Here is a 15,000-nt window from a genome sequence, read left to right on the forward strand (position 1 = left end):
AAATAACATCAAATTCAGTGTCTCGAGAGAAAGTCATGCTTTTTTTTCTTTTTTCTTTTTTCTTTCTTTTTACTTGGTTAGCTCATATCTTTTATATAGTTGGTTTTATGACAAAAAGTGAGAAGCACAACTATTTACGAAAACAGGTCATATGCCCACTTTTCTCTTAGCGTGACGGTTTCCTAATTAAAGTTAGATTCTTAGAATCATTAATAAGTACTCTTATATCCTTCGAGAACCGAGTGAAAAGTTGCGTTTTTGTCACATCCACAGTTATTCTGTTTACTTATATGTTACCTTCGTAATCTTTCACTGGAAATTAGCTTCTTTTATCAGTCAAGATCAGTTTGTTTGAAAGTAACAACGGTATTCAATTGACATAGACACTGATGTATACCTCTCTGAGTAATCAGCAAACAGGCAATCGATGATGCAGATTACTTAATCATTCAGAGAATGTTACTTGAATGTCTAAATAGTACAGAACCTGTCATTGATACTGACCTTGTGTGGCAACAGGAGTTTCAAGACAACATTTCCTTCGAGTATGTCACCAGGGTCAACTTTGTTATTGCAACTTGTTATCAGCTGATCCGTGGGGTACTGGAAGCGGCTGAGTTGGTCCTGTTCTTAGAGTTACCACTAGAAATTTCAGTTGTCAATGCGATATTTCTTCTGTAAAGAAATAAAGAAAATTAGTACTTTAACAACCAAACTGTATTGCAATAGAAGTAAAAAACAGAAAGAAAGAAAGAAAGAAAGAAAGAAAGAAAGAAAAAAACTGGCAAAAAATTACACAAATGTAAAATAAAGAAACAGAGAAAGAAAGGTCTCGGGGATACCTCATAAAGGAATATACCTCTATCTCGCGGTGGGGCGTGGAAAATAAAATATATGTATAAATATATATATGTATGTAATATGCATATTTATACAGAAATATATGTGTGTGGGTATACACAGACATGCACATATAAATTTAAAAGTTGATATATTTGTGGATACAGGCATATATTAATATACAGTACATGCATAGAAAATGCACATACATACGCGCGTACACATACACAGACATCTATGCTCATATATATATATATATATGTATATATATATATATATATATATATATATATATATATAATTATACATACATATGTCTATATAAATAGACATAGATAGGCATACATGGATATAAACACATACATGCGTGCATGTGGATTTATTTAGGCATATCTGCAATGAACATATGTTTCTAATTAACTCCAATGAATTAAACAACTTTTGTCATACCGCACTTGGACCTGAACTAAAAGGACAACATAATTGGTAAATGGCAACTTCTGCATCTCTTGCGGAGATAAATACCCGCATTGAGTCTGGTGAGAAGCAGATCAGTCGCACAGTCTGTAACATGAAATTTGTAAGTATTTTCATGTCGGCCATTGCTGAATGAACCGTTACTGCTTCTGAAAATGATGAATCCCACGGCTAATACTGAGAAAACTGTTGAAGAATTACTATGATGTGCTATTCAATAAGAATCATTTGAATTTGGACTTTGCTGAACAAGTCATCAGTCTACGATGAATACCTTTCAGATTCTTCTTGCCGTGTTTGCCTGCGTGGCTGCTGCCGCCCCTCAGGGATATGAAGCCCCTGCACGTTCTCGCTCTGACTCGGATGAAGTGCCCATCCTGAGGGACGACCGCGTGATCGATGACGAGGGAAAGTACAACTTCGACGTGGAGACAGGAGACGGCATCGTGGTGTCTGAGTCTGGTGCTCCCAGCGCCGATGGAGGCATCAACAGCGCCGGTTCTTACTCGTGAGTATCCGGAATAACATACAGATTACGGGACGGTTATATATAGTACGTAACAAAACCACGATACTTATCTCGTCATCCACGTTCTCTTCATTAGATACACTGCTCCTGACGGCACTCCCGTGCACGTGGAGTTTGTGGCTGACGAGAACGGCTTCCAGCCCCAGGGCGCCCACCTCCCAGTGGCTCCCGAGTTCCCCCACCCGATCCCCGACTTCGTCCTCGAGCAGATCGCCTTCGCCGCCGAGGAGGACGCTCGCAGGGCCAAGGAACCCTCCAACAGATACAGCGCCCCTTAGTTAGAATATCTTGCAGTGTGTAAATATTATGATGTTCCATTGTTGAAGATTTGCGTTCTCTTTCTGTTTATCCACACATTAGAATAAATAATACAATGTTACATATACTTTCACTTCCTAAGGAAAAGTCTCTTAGCATATTTATGATTGGTCTTCCAAGAAAATCGGCCACTATACAGTAAAAAAATATTTACTTGGTTTCCTTTACGTGTTTGAATTATAAATGGTACAGGCACAGGTATTTGTTTATCTGTTGCATATAAAAGCAAAGTAACTGATATCTAAAATAATGGGGTTCTGTGTCAGTCTGCCATGAGCGTGTAATATAATGAGGCAACAGTGTTTACCTAAGAATAACTAATTTGCATTAGGTATCTTGCTGGAAAAATAAGAGCGAGTGACGATTTATACAAAACTAAAGGAACAGATATATAAGAAATTGGTCACACACATAAATGCATACATACGTGCATGAATTAAGAGGTAAATATTCAGATGACCACACATGCACACTAAACAAAAACACACATATTCATACACACACACACACATATGTATACATATATCTATAACCTCAAAAACTAAACCACTAAAATATCAAAGTTTCTGGATTTTAGCTTGTAATTCATAGTTTATATATGGAGGTAAGTACACCTATGTTATATCCCGTTTTCAAATCATTAAGCGTAATCACTAGAATTTTTTTTTTTTTTTTACTTCGTTAGCACATTTCTTTTATATAGTTGGTTTATGACAAAAATGAGCAAAACTATTTACGAAAACAGGTCACATGCCCATTTTTCTCTTAGCCTGACGGTTTCCTAATTAAATTTAGATTCTTAGAATCATTAATAAGTACTCTTATACCCTTCAAGAACCGAGTGCAAGGTTGTGTTTTTGTCACATCCACAGTTCTTCTGTTTACATATATGTTACCTTCGTAATCTTTCACTGGAAACTAGCTGCTTTTCTCAGTCAAGAAGATCAGCTTGTTTGAAAGTAACAACGGCATTTAATTGACATAGACACTGATGTATAACTCTCTGAGTAATCAGCAAACAGGCAATCGATGAGACATATTACTTAATCATTCAGAGAGTTTTACTTGAATATCTAAATAGTTCAGAAACTGCCATTGATACTGACCTTGTGCGACAACAGCAGGTTCAAGACAACATTTCCCTCGAGTATGTCACCAGGATCAACTTTGTTAATGCAACTTGTTATCAGCTGATCCGTGGGGTACTGGAAGCTGCCGGGTTGGTCCTGTTCCTACAGAGTTACCGTTAGAAAATGCAGTTATCAAAGCGATATCTCTTCTGAAAAGAAATAAAGAAAATTAGTACTTTAACAACCTAACTGTATTGCAACAGAAGGTCCAAGAAAAAAAAAAAACACTGGGAAAAGATTACAGAGATGGAAAAGAAAGAAAGAAAGAAAAGGACTATTGTGAATTAGGCCTCCGGGGTATAGCTCAGAAATAAATACACCATCTCGCGGTGTGGCGTGGAAGAGTACATTTTCAGTATCTATGAAAATAAAACTCATAAAAAGAAGCTTAGAATCTTTATGGATGTTAAAATAATGATTTTGAATCTTGTTTCCGCGGTCTTTGATCGACAGGAAGAAACAGAAATTTGGAAGCCATATTCCAAGATAGCTAAGGATGTGATATTTTTAGAGGTTAAACGAATGTACATGCTGATTTTCTATTTGACGTGAACAAACACACACACACACGCGCGCGCTCGCACACACACGCATATATATATATATATATATATATATATATATATATATATATATATGCATATATATATATATATATATATATATATATATATATATATATATATATATATGTATGTATGCATGGATATTTGTATGTATAATATATCATAAATGCATATACATACACACACACACACACACACACACACACACACACACACACACACACACACATATATATATACACAGACTATGTAATTTTACATATATACATATATCATATGTATATATATTATATGTACACACACATACATATATACACACACATACACAAACACAGATATATATGCATGCATATATATATATATATATATATATATATATATATATATATATATATATATATATATATATATGAGTATATATATAATAAATAAATATATATATGTATATATATACAAACTATATATACTTAGATTATATATGTATAGATCATATATGTATATAATATATAATGCATCATATATATATATATATATATATATATATATATATATATATATATATATATATATATATATATATTATATACATATTCATAAATATCTGTATATATATTTGTGTGTATGTGTGTGTGGGGGGGGTATACACAGACATGCACATATAGATGTAAAAGTTGATATAATTGTGGATATACTCACATATCAGTATACACTACATGCATAAAGACGCACATACACGAACGCCCACACAAACGCAGACACACATATATGCACACATATAAATACATACATATATATACGTATATATAAATAGATCTAGACAGGCATACATGAATATGCACACATACATGCATGCATATGGATTTATTTAGGCATATGTGCAAGGAACATTCTGATTAACTCAGTTGGATAAAAACTTTTACCCTTTCCGCACGTGGACCTGATCTAGAAGGACAGCATAATTGGCAAATGGCAACTTCTGCCTCTCTTACGAAGATAAATACCCGCATTGAGTCTGGAGAGAAGCAGATCAGTCGCACAGTCTGTAACATGAAATTTGTAAGTATTTGCAAGACGTCCATTGCTGAAAATAAACCGTTATTGCTTCTGAAAAGGATGAATCCCACGGATGATACTCTGAAAACTTCGTGATGTTGAAGAGTTGGTGTGCTGTTCAATAAGAATCATTTGAATTTGGACTGAACAAGTCATCAGTCTACTATTAATACCTTTCAGATTCTTCTTGCCGTGTTTGCCTGCGTGGCTGCTGCCGCCCCTCAGGGATATGAAGCCCCTGCACGTTCTCGCTCTGACTCCGACGAAGTGCCCATCCTGAGGGACGACCGCGTGATCGATGACGACGGAAGGTACAACTTCGACGTGGAGACAGGAGACGGCATCGTGGTGTCAGAGTCCGGTGGTCCCAGCGCCGATGGAGGCATCAACAGCGCCGGTTCTTACTCGTGAGTAGTCGGGAAAAAAAGAAAACAACAAAAAAAAACATATAGATAGAAACTATAACAATACGGGACGGTTACAAATCGTAACAAAACCATTATACTTATCTCGTCATCCGCTTTCTCTTCATTAGCTACACCGCTCCTGACGGCACTCCCGTGCACGTGGAGTTCGTGGCTGACGAGAACGGCTTCCAGCCCCAGTCCGACCTCCTGCCCGTGGCTCCCGAATTCCCCCACCCGATCCCCGACTTCGTCCTCGACCAGATCGCCTTCGCCGCCGAGGAGGACGCTCGCAGGGCCAAGGAACCCTCCAACAGATACGGCGCCCCTTAGTTAGATTGTGTAATGTGTAGATAGTACAATGATGTTCTGTTGTTGAAGATTTCCATGCTCTTACTATTTAATCATAGATGAAAATAAATTATATAATGTTACATGTATTTTCACTTCATAACGAAAATATCCCTTTATGTTAATTATGACTGGTCTTCCAAAAAATAATCGGCTAGCATAAAGTATAGATGATAATTAAGGAAAGGAACGCTGCAGGCACATATACGTTATTTATCTGTCTTAAATAAACGCAAAATATGCAGGCAAGAATGCGATTTTGTTCTAATGTGTCGAAATGAGAGAGGGGACAGTGTGTTCACCTTTAAATAGATAAAAAAAAGACATGAATTCAAGTATCTCGCTGGAAAAAAAAGTACACGAACACATATTTGTTTATATGTATACATCCATTCATACACGCACGCATATATAGGAAACATCTGGTACAGGCGCCTTCACCCGCCATAACCAAGAAACCAAAAAGACGGATTGATGTTTCAAAATCATCAATCACCGCAGCAAATTGTTTCGATGCAGCCACTAAATGGACTTTTTTTTTATATAGCTTTTAGCTAATAGTTCTTAGATAAACATAAAAGACTAAGTACAACTACGTTATTTTAACAGCTTTCAAATCATTAAGCATTATCATCTGCATCACATTACCCTTCCTAACTTTATGCGTGAAAATGTTGATAGCAAATTCGCTGCCTCTCGAGAGCGCCATTATTGTTATTATTGTTTATTATTATTATTATTATTATTATTATTATTATTTTAGACAACTACGTCTTCCTGGATCACTGTATCAGTGTTTGTTGACCGAGCAGCCAATGGTTCTGTTCACCTAGGGGCGGAGGGGACGAAATAGTTTAGAAAAAAAAAAAAAAATGCACTAATCTCTGTGAAGCTAAACATTGGCTTGCAGCTTTCTTTGACCTCTACAAATGATATACCACATACCATTCCAGTAACTAAGCCTGCTCTTCTCCCACCATCTTGGAAAATAACCGTAATTAAATAAATCAATAAATAAAGTTGGTTTGAAGAAGTGAGAAGCACAACTATTTACGAAAACGTCAAATGTCCATTTTTTAAAATTCGAGTAACGTATTAAATTACAATTCATGGAGTGAATGAAATGAGAATACTACGCAATTCATGAAAGAGTAAATAGCTTCATCTTTATGTAACATACACAGGACTTCTATTTCTTATATGGTACCTGCGTAATCATTCACTGTAAATTATTTGTTTGCTGCTTTCCTTAGTGAAGAAAGTCAGTGTGCTTTCAATAATAACGACTTTTAAACCAATTAGACACTGATGTATGACACTGTATATTCGACAAACAAACGACTGATGATGCAGCTTAGTTAATCATTAAGATAGTTATACATGAATGTCTACATTGTTCAAAACCAGTCATTGGCACTGACCTTGTGTGACAAAATCAGTTTCAAGACAACATTTCCTTCGAGTATGTCACTTGGATTAGCTTTGACAATGCAACTTGTTATCCCCTGATTCATGGGGCGTTGGAAGGGTCTGGGTTGGAAATTAAATATATCTATGAAACCACCACTCATATATATATATATATATATATATATATATATATATATATATATATATATATATATATATATATATATATATATATATATATATAAAGTGCGTGTGTGTGTGTGTGTGTGTGTGTGTGTATGTAAAGCGTAGAACGTTTTAGGATGTGAAACTAATGATTTTGAATGTTGTTACTACTATCTTTTACCATCAATTTCACGAAAAAGGAAGAAACAGAAATTTGGAGACCGTTTTCGAAGGGTGGATGAAAGGGTCTATTGATATTCTATGTTATTTTCATATGGAAAAGGAATTTATATATATATATATATATATATATATATATATATATATATATAAATAAACATGTATTTATATATTTATATATATAGATTTATATGTTTATGAATATATATATACATAATACATTAACACACACACACACACACACACACACACACACACACACACACACACACACACACACACACACACACACACACACACACACACACACAAGCTCAATGTCAATATCAATAAGATTCAAGAGTAAGGTACTTAGCGATAGCGCATATCACGACTAAGCATATATGCTTATATGGTTTTATGTATTTACATACATATATATGTAAACATATGTATATATATGTGTACATATATGTATACATATGTATATATATGTACATATGTATATATATATGTACATATATTTATATATACAATTGTAGATATACATTTAAATACACACACACACACACACACAAACACACACACACACACATACACATACACACACACACACACACACACACACACACACACACACACACACATATATATATATATATATATATATATATATATATATATATATATATATATGTGTGTGTGTGTGTGTGTGTGTGTGTGTGTGTGTGTGTGTGTGTGTGTGTGTGCATATATATTCATATATGTGTTTGTGCATGTCTATATATTTGTGGAAATAATTATCAGTAAATACTACACACACATATACTCGTACATAATTGCACTAATATATGCATACATACATGTATATATACATATATACGTATATATACATATATATGTATATATATATATATATATATATATATATATATATATTTACAAATAGATGTAGATATACTTAGACATATGTGAAGAGACTCACATTTACATGCATGCATAAATACATACCTGTATATGTAGAATATGTGCATGAGTGTGTTTATCTGTCATCCATATTCTAAAATGTGACTTATTTGTCTATATGTTCAATGGACATATATTTTTACTCAACACTGAATAAAACAACTTTTGTCATACCGCACGTGGACCTGAACTAGGACAATATAATTGGCAAGTGGCAACTTCTGCCTCTCTTGCAAAGATAAATACCCGCATTGAGTCTGGTGAGAAGCAGATCAGTCGCACAGTCTATAAGATGAAATTTGTAAGTATTTCCAAGTCGACCACTGCTGGAAATGAACCGTTATTGCTTCTGGAAATTATGAATTCCACGGCTGATATTTCGTGATGTTGAAGAGTTGGTATGGTGTGCTGTTCAATAAGCATCATTTGAATTTTGGACTTTGCCGAACAAGTCATCATTCTACGATGAATACCTTGCAGATTCTTCTTGCCGTGTTTGCCTGCGTGGCTGCTGCCGCCCCTCAGGGATATGAAGCCCCTGCACGTTCTCGCTCTGACTCCGACGAAGTGCCCATCCTGAGGGACGACCGCGTGATCGATGACGACGGAAGGTACAACTTCGACGTGGAGACAGGAGACGGCATCGTGGTGTCAGAGTCCGGTGGTCCCAGCGCCGATGGAGGCATCAACAGCGCCGGTTCTTACTCGTGAGTATTCGGAAAAAAAAAGAACATTGATAGAAACTATAACAATAAGGGACGGTTACAAATCGTAACAAAACCATGATACTTATCTCGTTATCCACTTTCTCTTTATTAGCTACACCGCTCCTGACGGCACTCCCGTTGAAGTGGAGTTCGTGGCTGACGAGAACGGCTTCCAGCCCCAGGGCGCCCACCTGCCCGTGGCTCCCGAGTTCCCCCACCCGATCCCCGACTTCGTCCTCGACCAGATCGCCTTCGCCGCCGAGGAGGACGCTCGCAGGGCCAAGGAACCCTCCAACAGATACGGCGCCCCTTAGTTAGGTTGTGTAATGTTGTGTAGATAGTACAGTGATGTTCTGTTGTTGAAGATTTACTTGCTGTTTCTATTTAATCATCGATGAAAATAAATAATACAATATTACATATATTTTCATTTCCTAAGGATAATGTCCCTTTATGCTAATTATGACTGGTCTTTAAAAAATAATCGGCCAGCATAATGTATAGATGATAATGAAAGGATCGATACGGTCACAGAAACGTTATTTATCTGTTGCAAATAAACGCAGAATAGGCAGGAAAGAATGCGATTCTGTTCTGTGTCGAGATGGGAGAGGGAACAGTGTGCTCACCTTTATATAGATAAAAAAGAAGAAAAAAATTCATGTGAATTTAAGTATCTCGCTGGAAAAAAAAGGCTTGTACACGAACAAACATATTTGTTTATATGTATACATCCATTCATACACGCACGCAACTATAGGAAACATCTGGCATAGGCGCCTTCTCTCGCCATAATCCCATAATCTAGAAACTAAGAAGACGGATTGATGTTTTAAAATCATATCAGCCACTAACGGAAGACGATGTTTTTTAGCTAATAATTCTTGGATAAACATAAAAGACTAAGTACAACAATATCACTCCAACAGCTTACAAATCATTAACTGTTATCTGTATCACACTTCCTTTTCTAACTTTATGCTTAAAAATGTTGATAACAAATTCGCTTCCTCTTGAAAGCGCCATGTTTTTTCTTTTTCAGAATACCATGTCAACCTGGATTCTGCGTCAGTTTGTTGACCGAGCAGCCAATGGTTCCGTTCACCTAGTGGCGGAGAGGCGTTTCTCACACCGAAATAGTAAAAAAAAAAAAAAAAAAAAAAAAAAAAAGACTAATCTCTAGGACGCTAAATATTGATATGCAGCTTCCTTAGCCCTCTAGAAATAATATACCATAAGCCATTACAGTAACTAAGCCCGCCCTTCTCCCACCAAATTTAGAAAAATGACTATCATTTTGAAAAATATAGTTATTTTGATAAAGTGAAAAGCATGTCATATGCCTAATTTTTTCACAGAGTATTGGTTACATTACGAATAATGGAGTGAATCAAATGAAAATACTACGCGATTCATGATGGGATAAAGAATTGTATCTATGTAACACTCACAGGACTTCTATTTTCTTATATGGCGCCTGCGTAATCATTCACTCTGATTTATTTGTTTGCTGCTTTCCTTAGTCAAGAAGGTCAGTTTGCTTTCAGTAATAACGACTTTTAAACCAGTAAGACACTGATGTACAACTCTTTGAATATTCAACAAACAAGCAACTGGTGATGTATATTAGTTAATAATTATGATAGTTACATGTCTAAATAGTTCAGAACCTGTCATTGATACTGACCTTGTGCGACAGGAGCGGTTTCAAGACAACATTTCCCTCAAGCATGTCGCCAGGAACAGCTCTGACAATGCAACTTGGTATCCTTTCATTCATGGGTCACTGGAAGCCTCTGGGTTGGTCCAGTTCCCACCGACTTGTCGTTAGAAATTCTAGCTATCGAAGTAGGTAACTCTTCGATAAAGAAATAAGGAAAATAAGCACCTTACTCCCTAGCTCTATTGCAAGGACACGTCCAATCAAGGAAAATAATACTAGGAAAAAGATTACACAGTTGAAAAAGAAACAAAACAGAATTAATGTGTTTTAGGCCTCCGGGGATAGCATATGAAGGAATGCATCTCCGTACTATATCTTATGATGTGGCGTGGACAATAGTACTTCATTTTTAGTTTTTCTGAGAAATCAAATACATCTATGAAAACACGGCTCTTAAAAAAAAAAAAAAAAAAAAAAAAAAAAAAAAAAAAAAAAAAAAAAACTTTTAGAATGTGAAACTAATGATTATGAGTGTTCTTTCTACTATTTTTTATCAACAATTTCACGAAAAAGGAAGATACAGAAATTTAGAGTACATTTTAAAAAGTGGATGAGAGGGTCTATTGATAATCTGTTATTTTAAAGGGAAAAGGAATTTACGTGCTGATATATATATATGTGTGTGTGTGTGTGTGTGTGTGTGTGTGTGTGTGTGTGTGTGTGTGTGTGTGTGTGTGTGTGTGTGTGTGTGTGTTTATTTATATATATATTTATATATAAATTTATATACATATGAATATATATATATATATATATATATATATATATATATATATATATATATATATATATATATATATATACACATATATATACACACACACACATATTTATACACATATGAATATATATATATATATATATATATATATATATATATATATATATATACATATATATGTATTGTTATATATATATGTATATATATATATATATATATATATATATATATATATATATATATACATATATGTATTGTTATATATGTATATATATACATTATATATATATATATATATATATATTATATATATATATATATATATATATATATATATATATATATATACATAATACATTAAACTCACACACACAGGCACAATATCAATATGATTTAAGCGTAAGGAGCGTTAGCGTATATCATGATTATGTATATATGCATATGCTTAGTTGTATATACATATATATGTATATGTATGTATATATGTATATATATATAAAGATGTATATATATGTATATACATCTATATATATACAATTATATGTCTCTATTCAATTGTATATATGCATTTAAGTATACTTGTATTATATATATGTATATATATTTATATATTATACGTGTGTGTGCGTGCGAGTGTATGTATGTGTAAGCATGCATACACACATAAATGAAAATGTGTATATATTGGTGGAAATACGAAAGTCTCAGTAAACACATACCCACATATATACTCGTACACACAAACACTTATATATACATACATACATATATAAATACATACATATATGCACGTACATATATACGATGTAGATATAATTAGACATAAGTGAAGAGACTCACATTTACATGTATGCATAAATACACACATGCATACGTAGTTTATGTGCATTAGTGTGTGTTTATCTGTCTCCCATATTCTTAAATGTAATTATTTGTGTATATGCTAAATGGACATGTATTTTTATTCTTCACTGAATACAACAACTTTTGCCTTACCGCACGTGAGCCTGAACAAAAAGGACAATATAATTGGTAAATGGCAACTCCTGCCTCCCTGGCGAAGATAAATACCCGCATTGAGTCTGGTGAGAAGCAGATCAGTCGCACAGTCTGTAACATGAAATTTGTAAGTATTTGCAAGTCGGCTGTTGCTGCAAATAAACCGTTATTGCTTCTGAAAAGGATGGATCCCACGGTTGATACTCGTGATGTTGAAGAGTTGCAATGGTTTGCTGTTCAATAAGAATCATTTGAATTTGGACTGAACAAGTCAGTCTACGATGAATACCTTTCAGATTCTTCTTGCCGTGTTTGCCTGCGTGGCTGCTGCCGCCCCTCAGGGATATGAAGCCCCTGCACGTTCTCGCTCTGACTCCGACGAAGTGCCCATCCTGAGGGACGACCGCGTGATCGATGACGACGGAAGGTACAACTTCGACGTGGAGACAGGAGACGGCATCGTGGTGTCAGAGTCCGGTGGTCCCAGCGCCGATGGAGGCATCAACAGCGCCGGTTCTTACTCGTGAGTATTCGGAAGAAAAGATATAGATAAAAATTATAACAATTTTCGGGACGGATACATATAATTCGTAACAAAGCCATGATTCTTATCTCGTCATCCACTTTCTCTTCATTAGATACACCGCTCCTGACGGCACTCCCGTGCACGTGGAGTTCGTGGCTGACGAGAACGGCTTCCAGCCCCAGTCCGACCTCCTGCCCGTGGCTCCCGAGTTCCCCCACCCGATCCCCGACTTCGTCCTCGAGCAGATCGCCTTCGCCGCCGAGGAGGACGCCCGCAGGGCCAAGGAACCCTCCAACAGATACGCTGCTCCATAATCAAATGTATTACAGAATGTGTAAATATGTTATGATGTTCCGTTGTTGAAGATTTGCATGGTCTTTCTATTTAATCATTAATGAAAATAAAAAAAAATTGAAGTTACATAAATTTTCAATTCCTTAGGAAAATATCTCCTATCATGGTTATGACCGGTCTTCCAAAATAATCGGCCAGCATAAAGTATAGATGAAAATTAAGGAAATAATGCAAAGTATGCAGAAATATACTCAGAAGAATGTGATTCTTTTAGTGTAGATAACTAAAGGAAGAGGTAAAAAGGAAACTTACACATGCATAAGCATATTTTTGTGTATAAGCATCAATTCATATTTATACATACATACATCCAGGCACACACACACATGATATATCTGGCATAGATACATTATAATCAAGAAACCGAAAGGACAGATTAATGTTTTGAAATCATGAAATCATTAAAAAATATTCACAAATATAATTACTACGGTCACTAAAAGACTTTGACTTTCTACTTTTAGCTGATAATTTTTAGTACACACATGAAGAAGTAAATACAACATCGCACTTTTAACTTTTAACAGATTTCAATTCATTAAGCATTATCAGCAGCAACACTTTCCATTCCTAGAATCGTTCTTTAAAATGTTTGTTAGCAAATTCAATATCACTGGAGAGCGTCCCTTTTTTATTACTCTTAGACAACCATATCTGCCTGGATCACGGTGTCAAGTCTGGTGACCGAGCAGCTGATGGCTCTGCTCACCCAGTGGCTGAGGACATTTCACCCTCAGAAATAGCCGTCAGATTAGAAAAAAATAAGTACATTAATTTATAGGAAGTTAAAAATGACATGTGGCTTCCTGTATCGTACCAAAACGCACCGAGCTTTCTCCGCCATCTTGGAAAATGGATCCTTGATTTTCACTTTTTCTTTCCTGAATATGCTTGACTTCACGTGGTAGACAAATATCTACATGACAGGTCCTAAGACACTTTTCTCTTAGAGTGACGGTTTCACACATTACAGAGGTGTTCGTATGTGGTCTTTATAAGTGGTAACTTATTTATTTGATGATTTCATTAATTCAAAAATTAAATATATTTTCTTGTAACAACAGTTTTTAAATCATTTAAGCACTGATGTATACGTGGCTGAATGATCAACTAACAAGTGAATGATGATTATTCCATTTATGATGATTATTCCATGGAGCCATTTAACAGTGGTTAAATGGCTCCAGACCATTAATTGGTGTTGACCTTGCATTAACGATTGCTTTGGCACCCGAAACATTAATTTCCTGAAACCAGGTTGCAGTTTGATGCATGTAAGTTTTACAAGCCTGATTTAATTCACAAGAAGAAGAAGAAGAAGAAGAAGAAAATATATATGTATATATCTTATTCCTTCCTGCATGCTATGAAATATCTCCCTCTTGCTTTTGTCAAAGAAAGTACAAGTTTCTGAAATTTTAACAGAATCGTGAAGATCTAGGAAACTATGCAGCAGATTCAAATAACAAGTCAAGAATGCAGGAAGCTGTACCTGATTCTGGAGAAAAGTTAGCCTCTTCATTTTACAATGGTCCCAAAGCTGAAAAAAAAACTTAATTCATTTTGACTTAAGTATTTTCGAAAGGCAACGGTTCTTTGGAA

The 15,000-nt window shown here is 35.2% G+C and overlaps 4 protein-coding genes across 4 annotated transcripts; all 4 read left to right on the forward strand.

Annotated features, from left to right (window-relative positions):
- The first annotated feature begins 1,347 nt into the window (after positions 1–1,347).
- LOC113802534 (cuticle protein CP14.6) lies at positions 1,348–2,225 on the forward strand. The gene is made up of 3 exons (XM_027353140.2): positions 1,348–1,420; positions 1,599–1,825; positions 1,923–2,225. The coding sequence occupies exons 1-3, from the start codon at positions 1,412–1,414 to the stop codon at positions 2,122–2,124; spliced, it is 438 nt and encodes a 145-aa protein (XP_027208941.2). The 5' UTR covers positions 1,348–1,411; the 3' UTR covers positions 2,125–2,225.
- A 2,581-nt stretch (positions 2,226–4,806) lies between these two features.
- On the forward strand, positions 4,807–5,751 carry LOC113802520 (cuticle protein AMP1A-like). The gene is made up of 3 exons (XM_027353127.2): positions 4,807–4,916; positions 5,094–5,320; positions 5,449–5,751. Exons 1-3 carry the CDS (start codon positions 4,827–4,829, stop codon positions 5,648–5,650), a joined length of 519 nt encoding a protein of 172 aa, XP_027208928.2. The 5' UTR covers positions 4,807–4,826; the 3' UTR covers positions 5,651–5,751.
- A 2,898-nt stretch (positions 5,752–8,649) lies between these two features.
- On the forward strand, positions 8,650–9,493 carry LOC113802519 (cuticle protein CP14.6-like). Its single transcript, XM_027353126.2, has 3 exons — positions 8,650–8,669; positions 8,849–9,075; positions 9,188–9,493. Exons 1-3 carry the CDS (start codon positions 8,661–8,663, stop codon positions 9,387–9,389), a joined length of 438 nt encoding a protein of 145 aa, XP_027208927.2. The 5' UTR covers positions 8,650–8,660; the 3' UTR covers positions 9,390–9,493.
- A 3,021-nt stretch (positions 9,494–12,514) lies between these two features.
- Positions 12,515–13,461, forward strand: LOC113809226 (cuticle protein AMP1A). Its single transcript, XM_027360755.2, has 3 exons — positions 12,515–12,645; positions 12,815–13,041; positions 13,157–13,461. Exons 1-3 carry the CDS (start codon positions 12,556–12,558, stop codon positions 13,356–13,358), a joined length of 519 nt encoding a protein of 172 aa, XP_027216556.2. The 5' UTR covers positions 12,515–12,555; the 3' UTR covers positions 13,359–13,461.
- Positions 13,462–15,000: the final 1,539 nt, after the last annotated feature.

The sequence above is a fragment of the Penaeus vannamei genome, chromosome 13, assembly GCF_042767895.1.
Source record: "Penaeus vannamei isolate JL-2024 chromosome 13, ASM4276789v1, whole genome shotgun sequence".
Lineage (NCBI taxonomy): Eukaryota > Metazoa > Arthropoda > Malacostraca > Decapoda > Penaeidae > Penaeus > Penaeus vannamei.

Coding starts and splice junctions, on each gene's coding strand:
- LOC113802534 (XM_027353140.2), top strand. Junction 1,826..1,922: donor AACAGCGCCGGTTCTTACTC/GTGAGTATCCGG, acceptor TCTCTTCATTAG/ATACACTGCTCCTGACGGCA.
- LOC113802520 (XM_027353127.2), top strand. CDS start 4,827: ATGGCAACTTCTGCCTCTCTTACGAAGATAAATACCCGCATTGAGTCT. Junction 4,917..5,093: donor CAGTCTGTAACATGAAATTT/GTAAGTATTTGC, acceptor AATACCTTTCAG/ATTCTTCTTGCCGTGTTTGC. Junction 5,321..5,448: donor AACAGCGCCGGTTCTTACTC/GTGAGTAGTCGG, acceptor TCTCTTCATTAG/CTACACCGCTCCTGACGGCA.
- LOC113809226 (XM_027360755.2), top strand. CDS start 12,556: ATGGCAACTCCTGCCTCCCTGGCGAAGATAAATACCCGCATTGAGTCT. Junction 12,646..12,814: donor CAGTCTGTAACATGAAATTT/GTAAGTATTTGC, acceptor AATACCTTTCAG/ATTCTTCTTGCCGTGTTTGC. Junction 13,042..13,156: donor AACAGCGCCGGTTCTTACTC/GTGAGTATTCGG, acceptor TCTCTTCATTAG/ATACACCGCTCCTGACGGCA.
- LOC113802519 (XM_027353126.2), top strand. Junction 9,076..9,187: donor AACAGCGCCGGTTCTTACTC/GTGAGTATTCGG, acceptor TCTCTTTATTAG/CTACACCGCTCCTGACGGCA.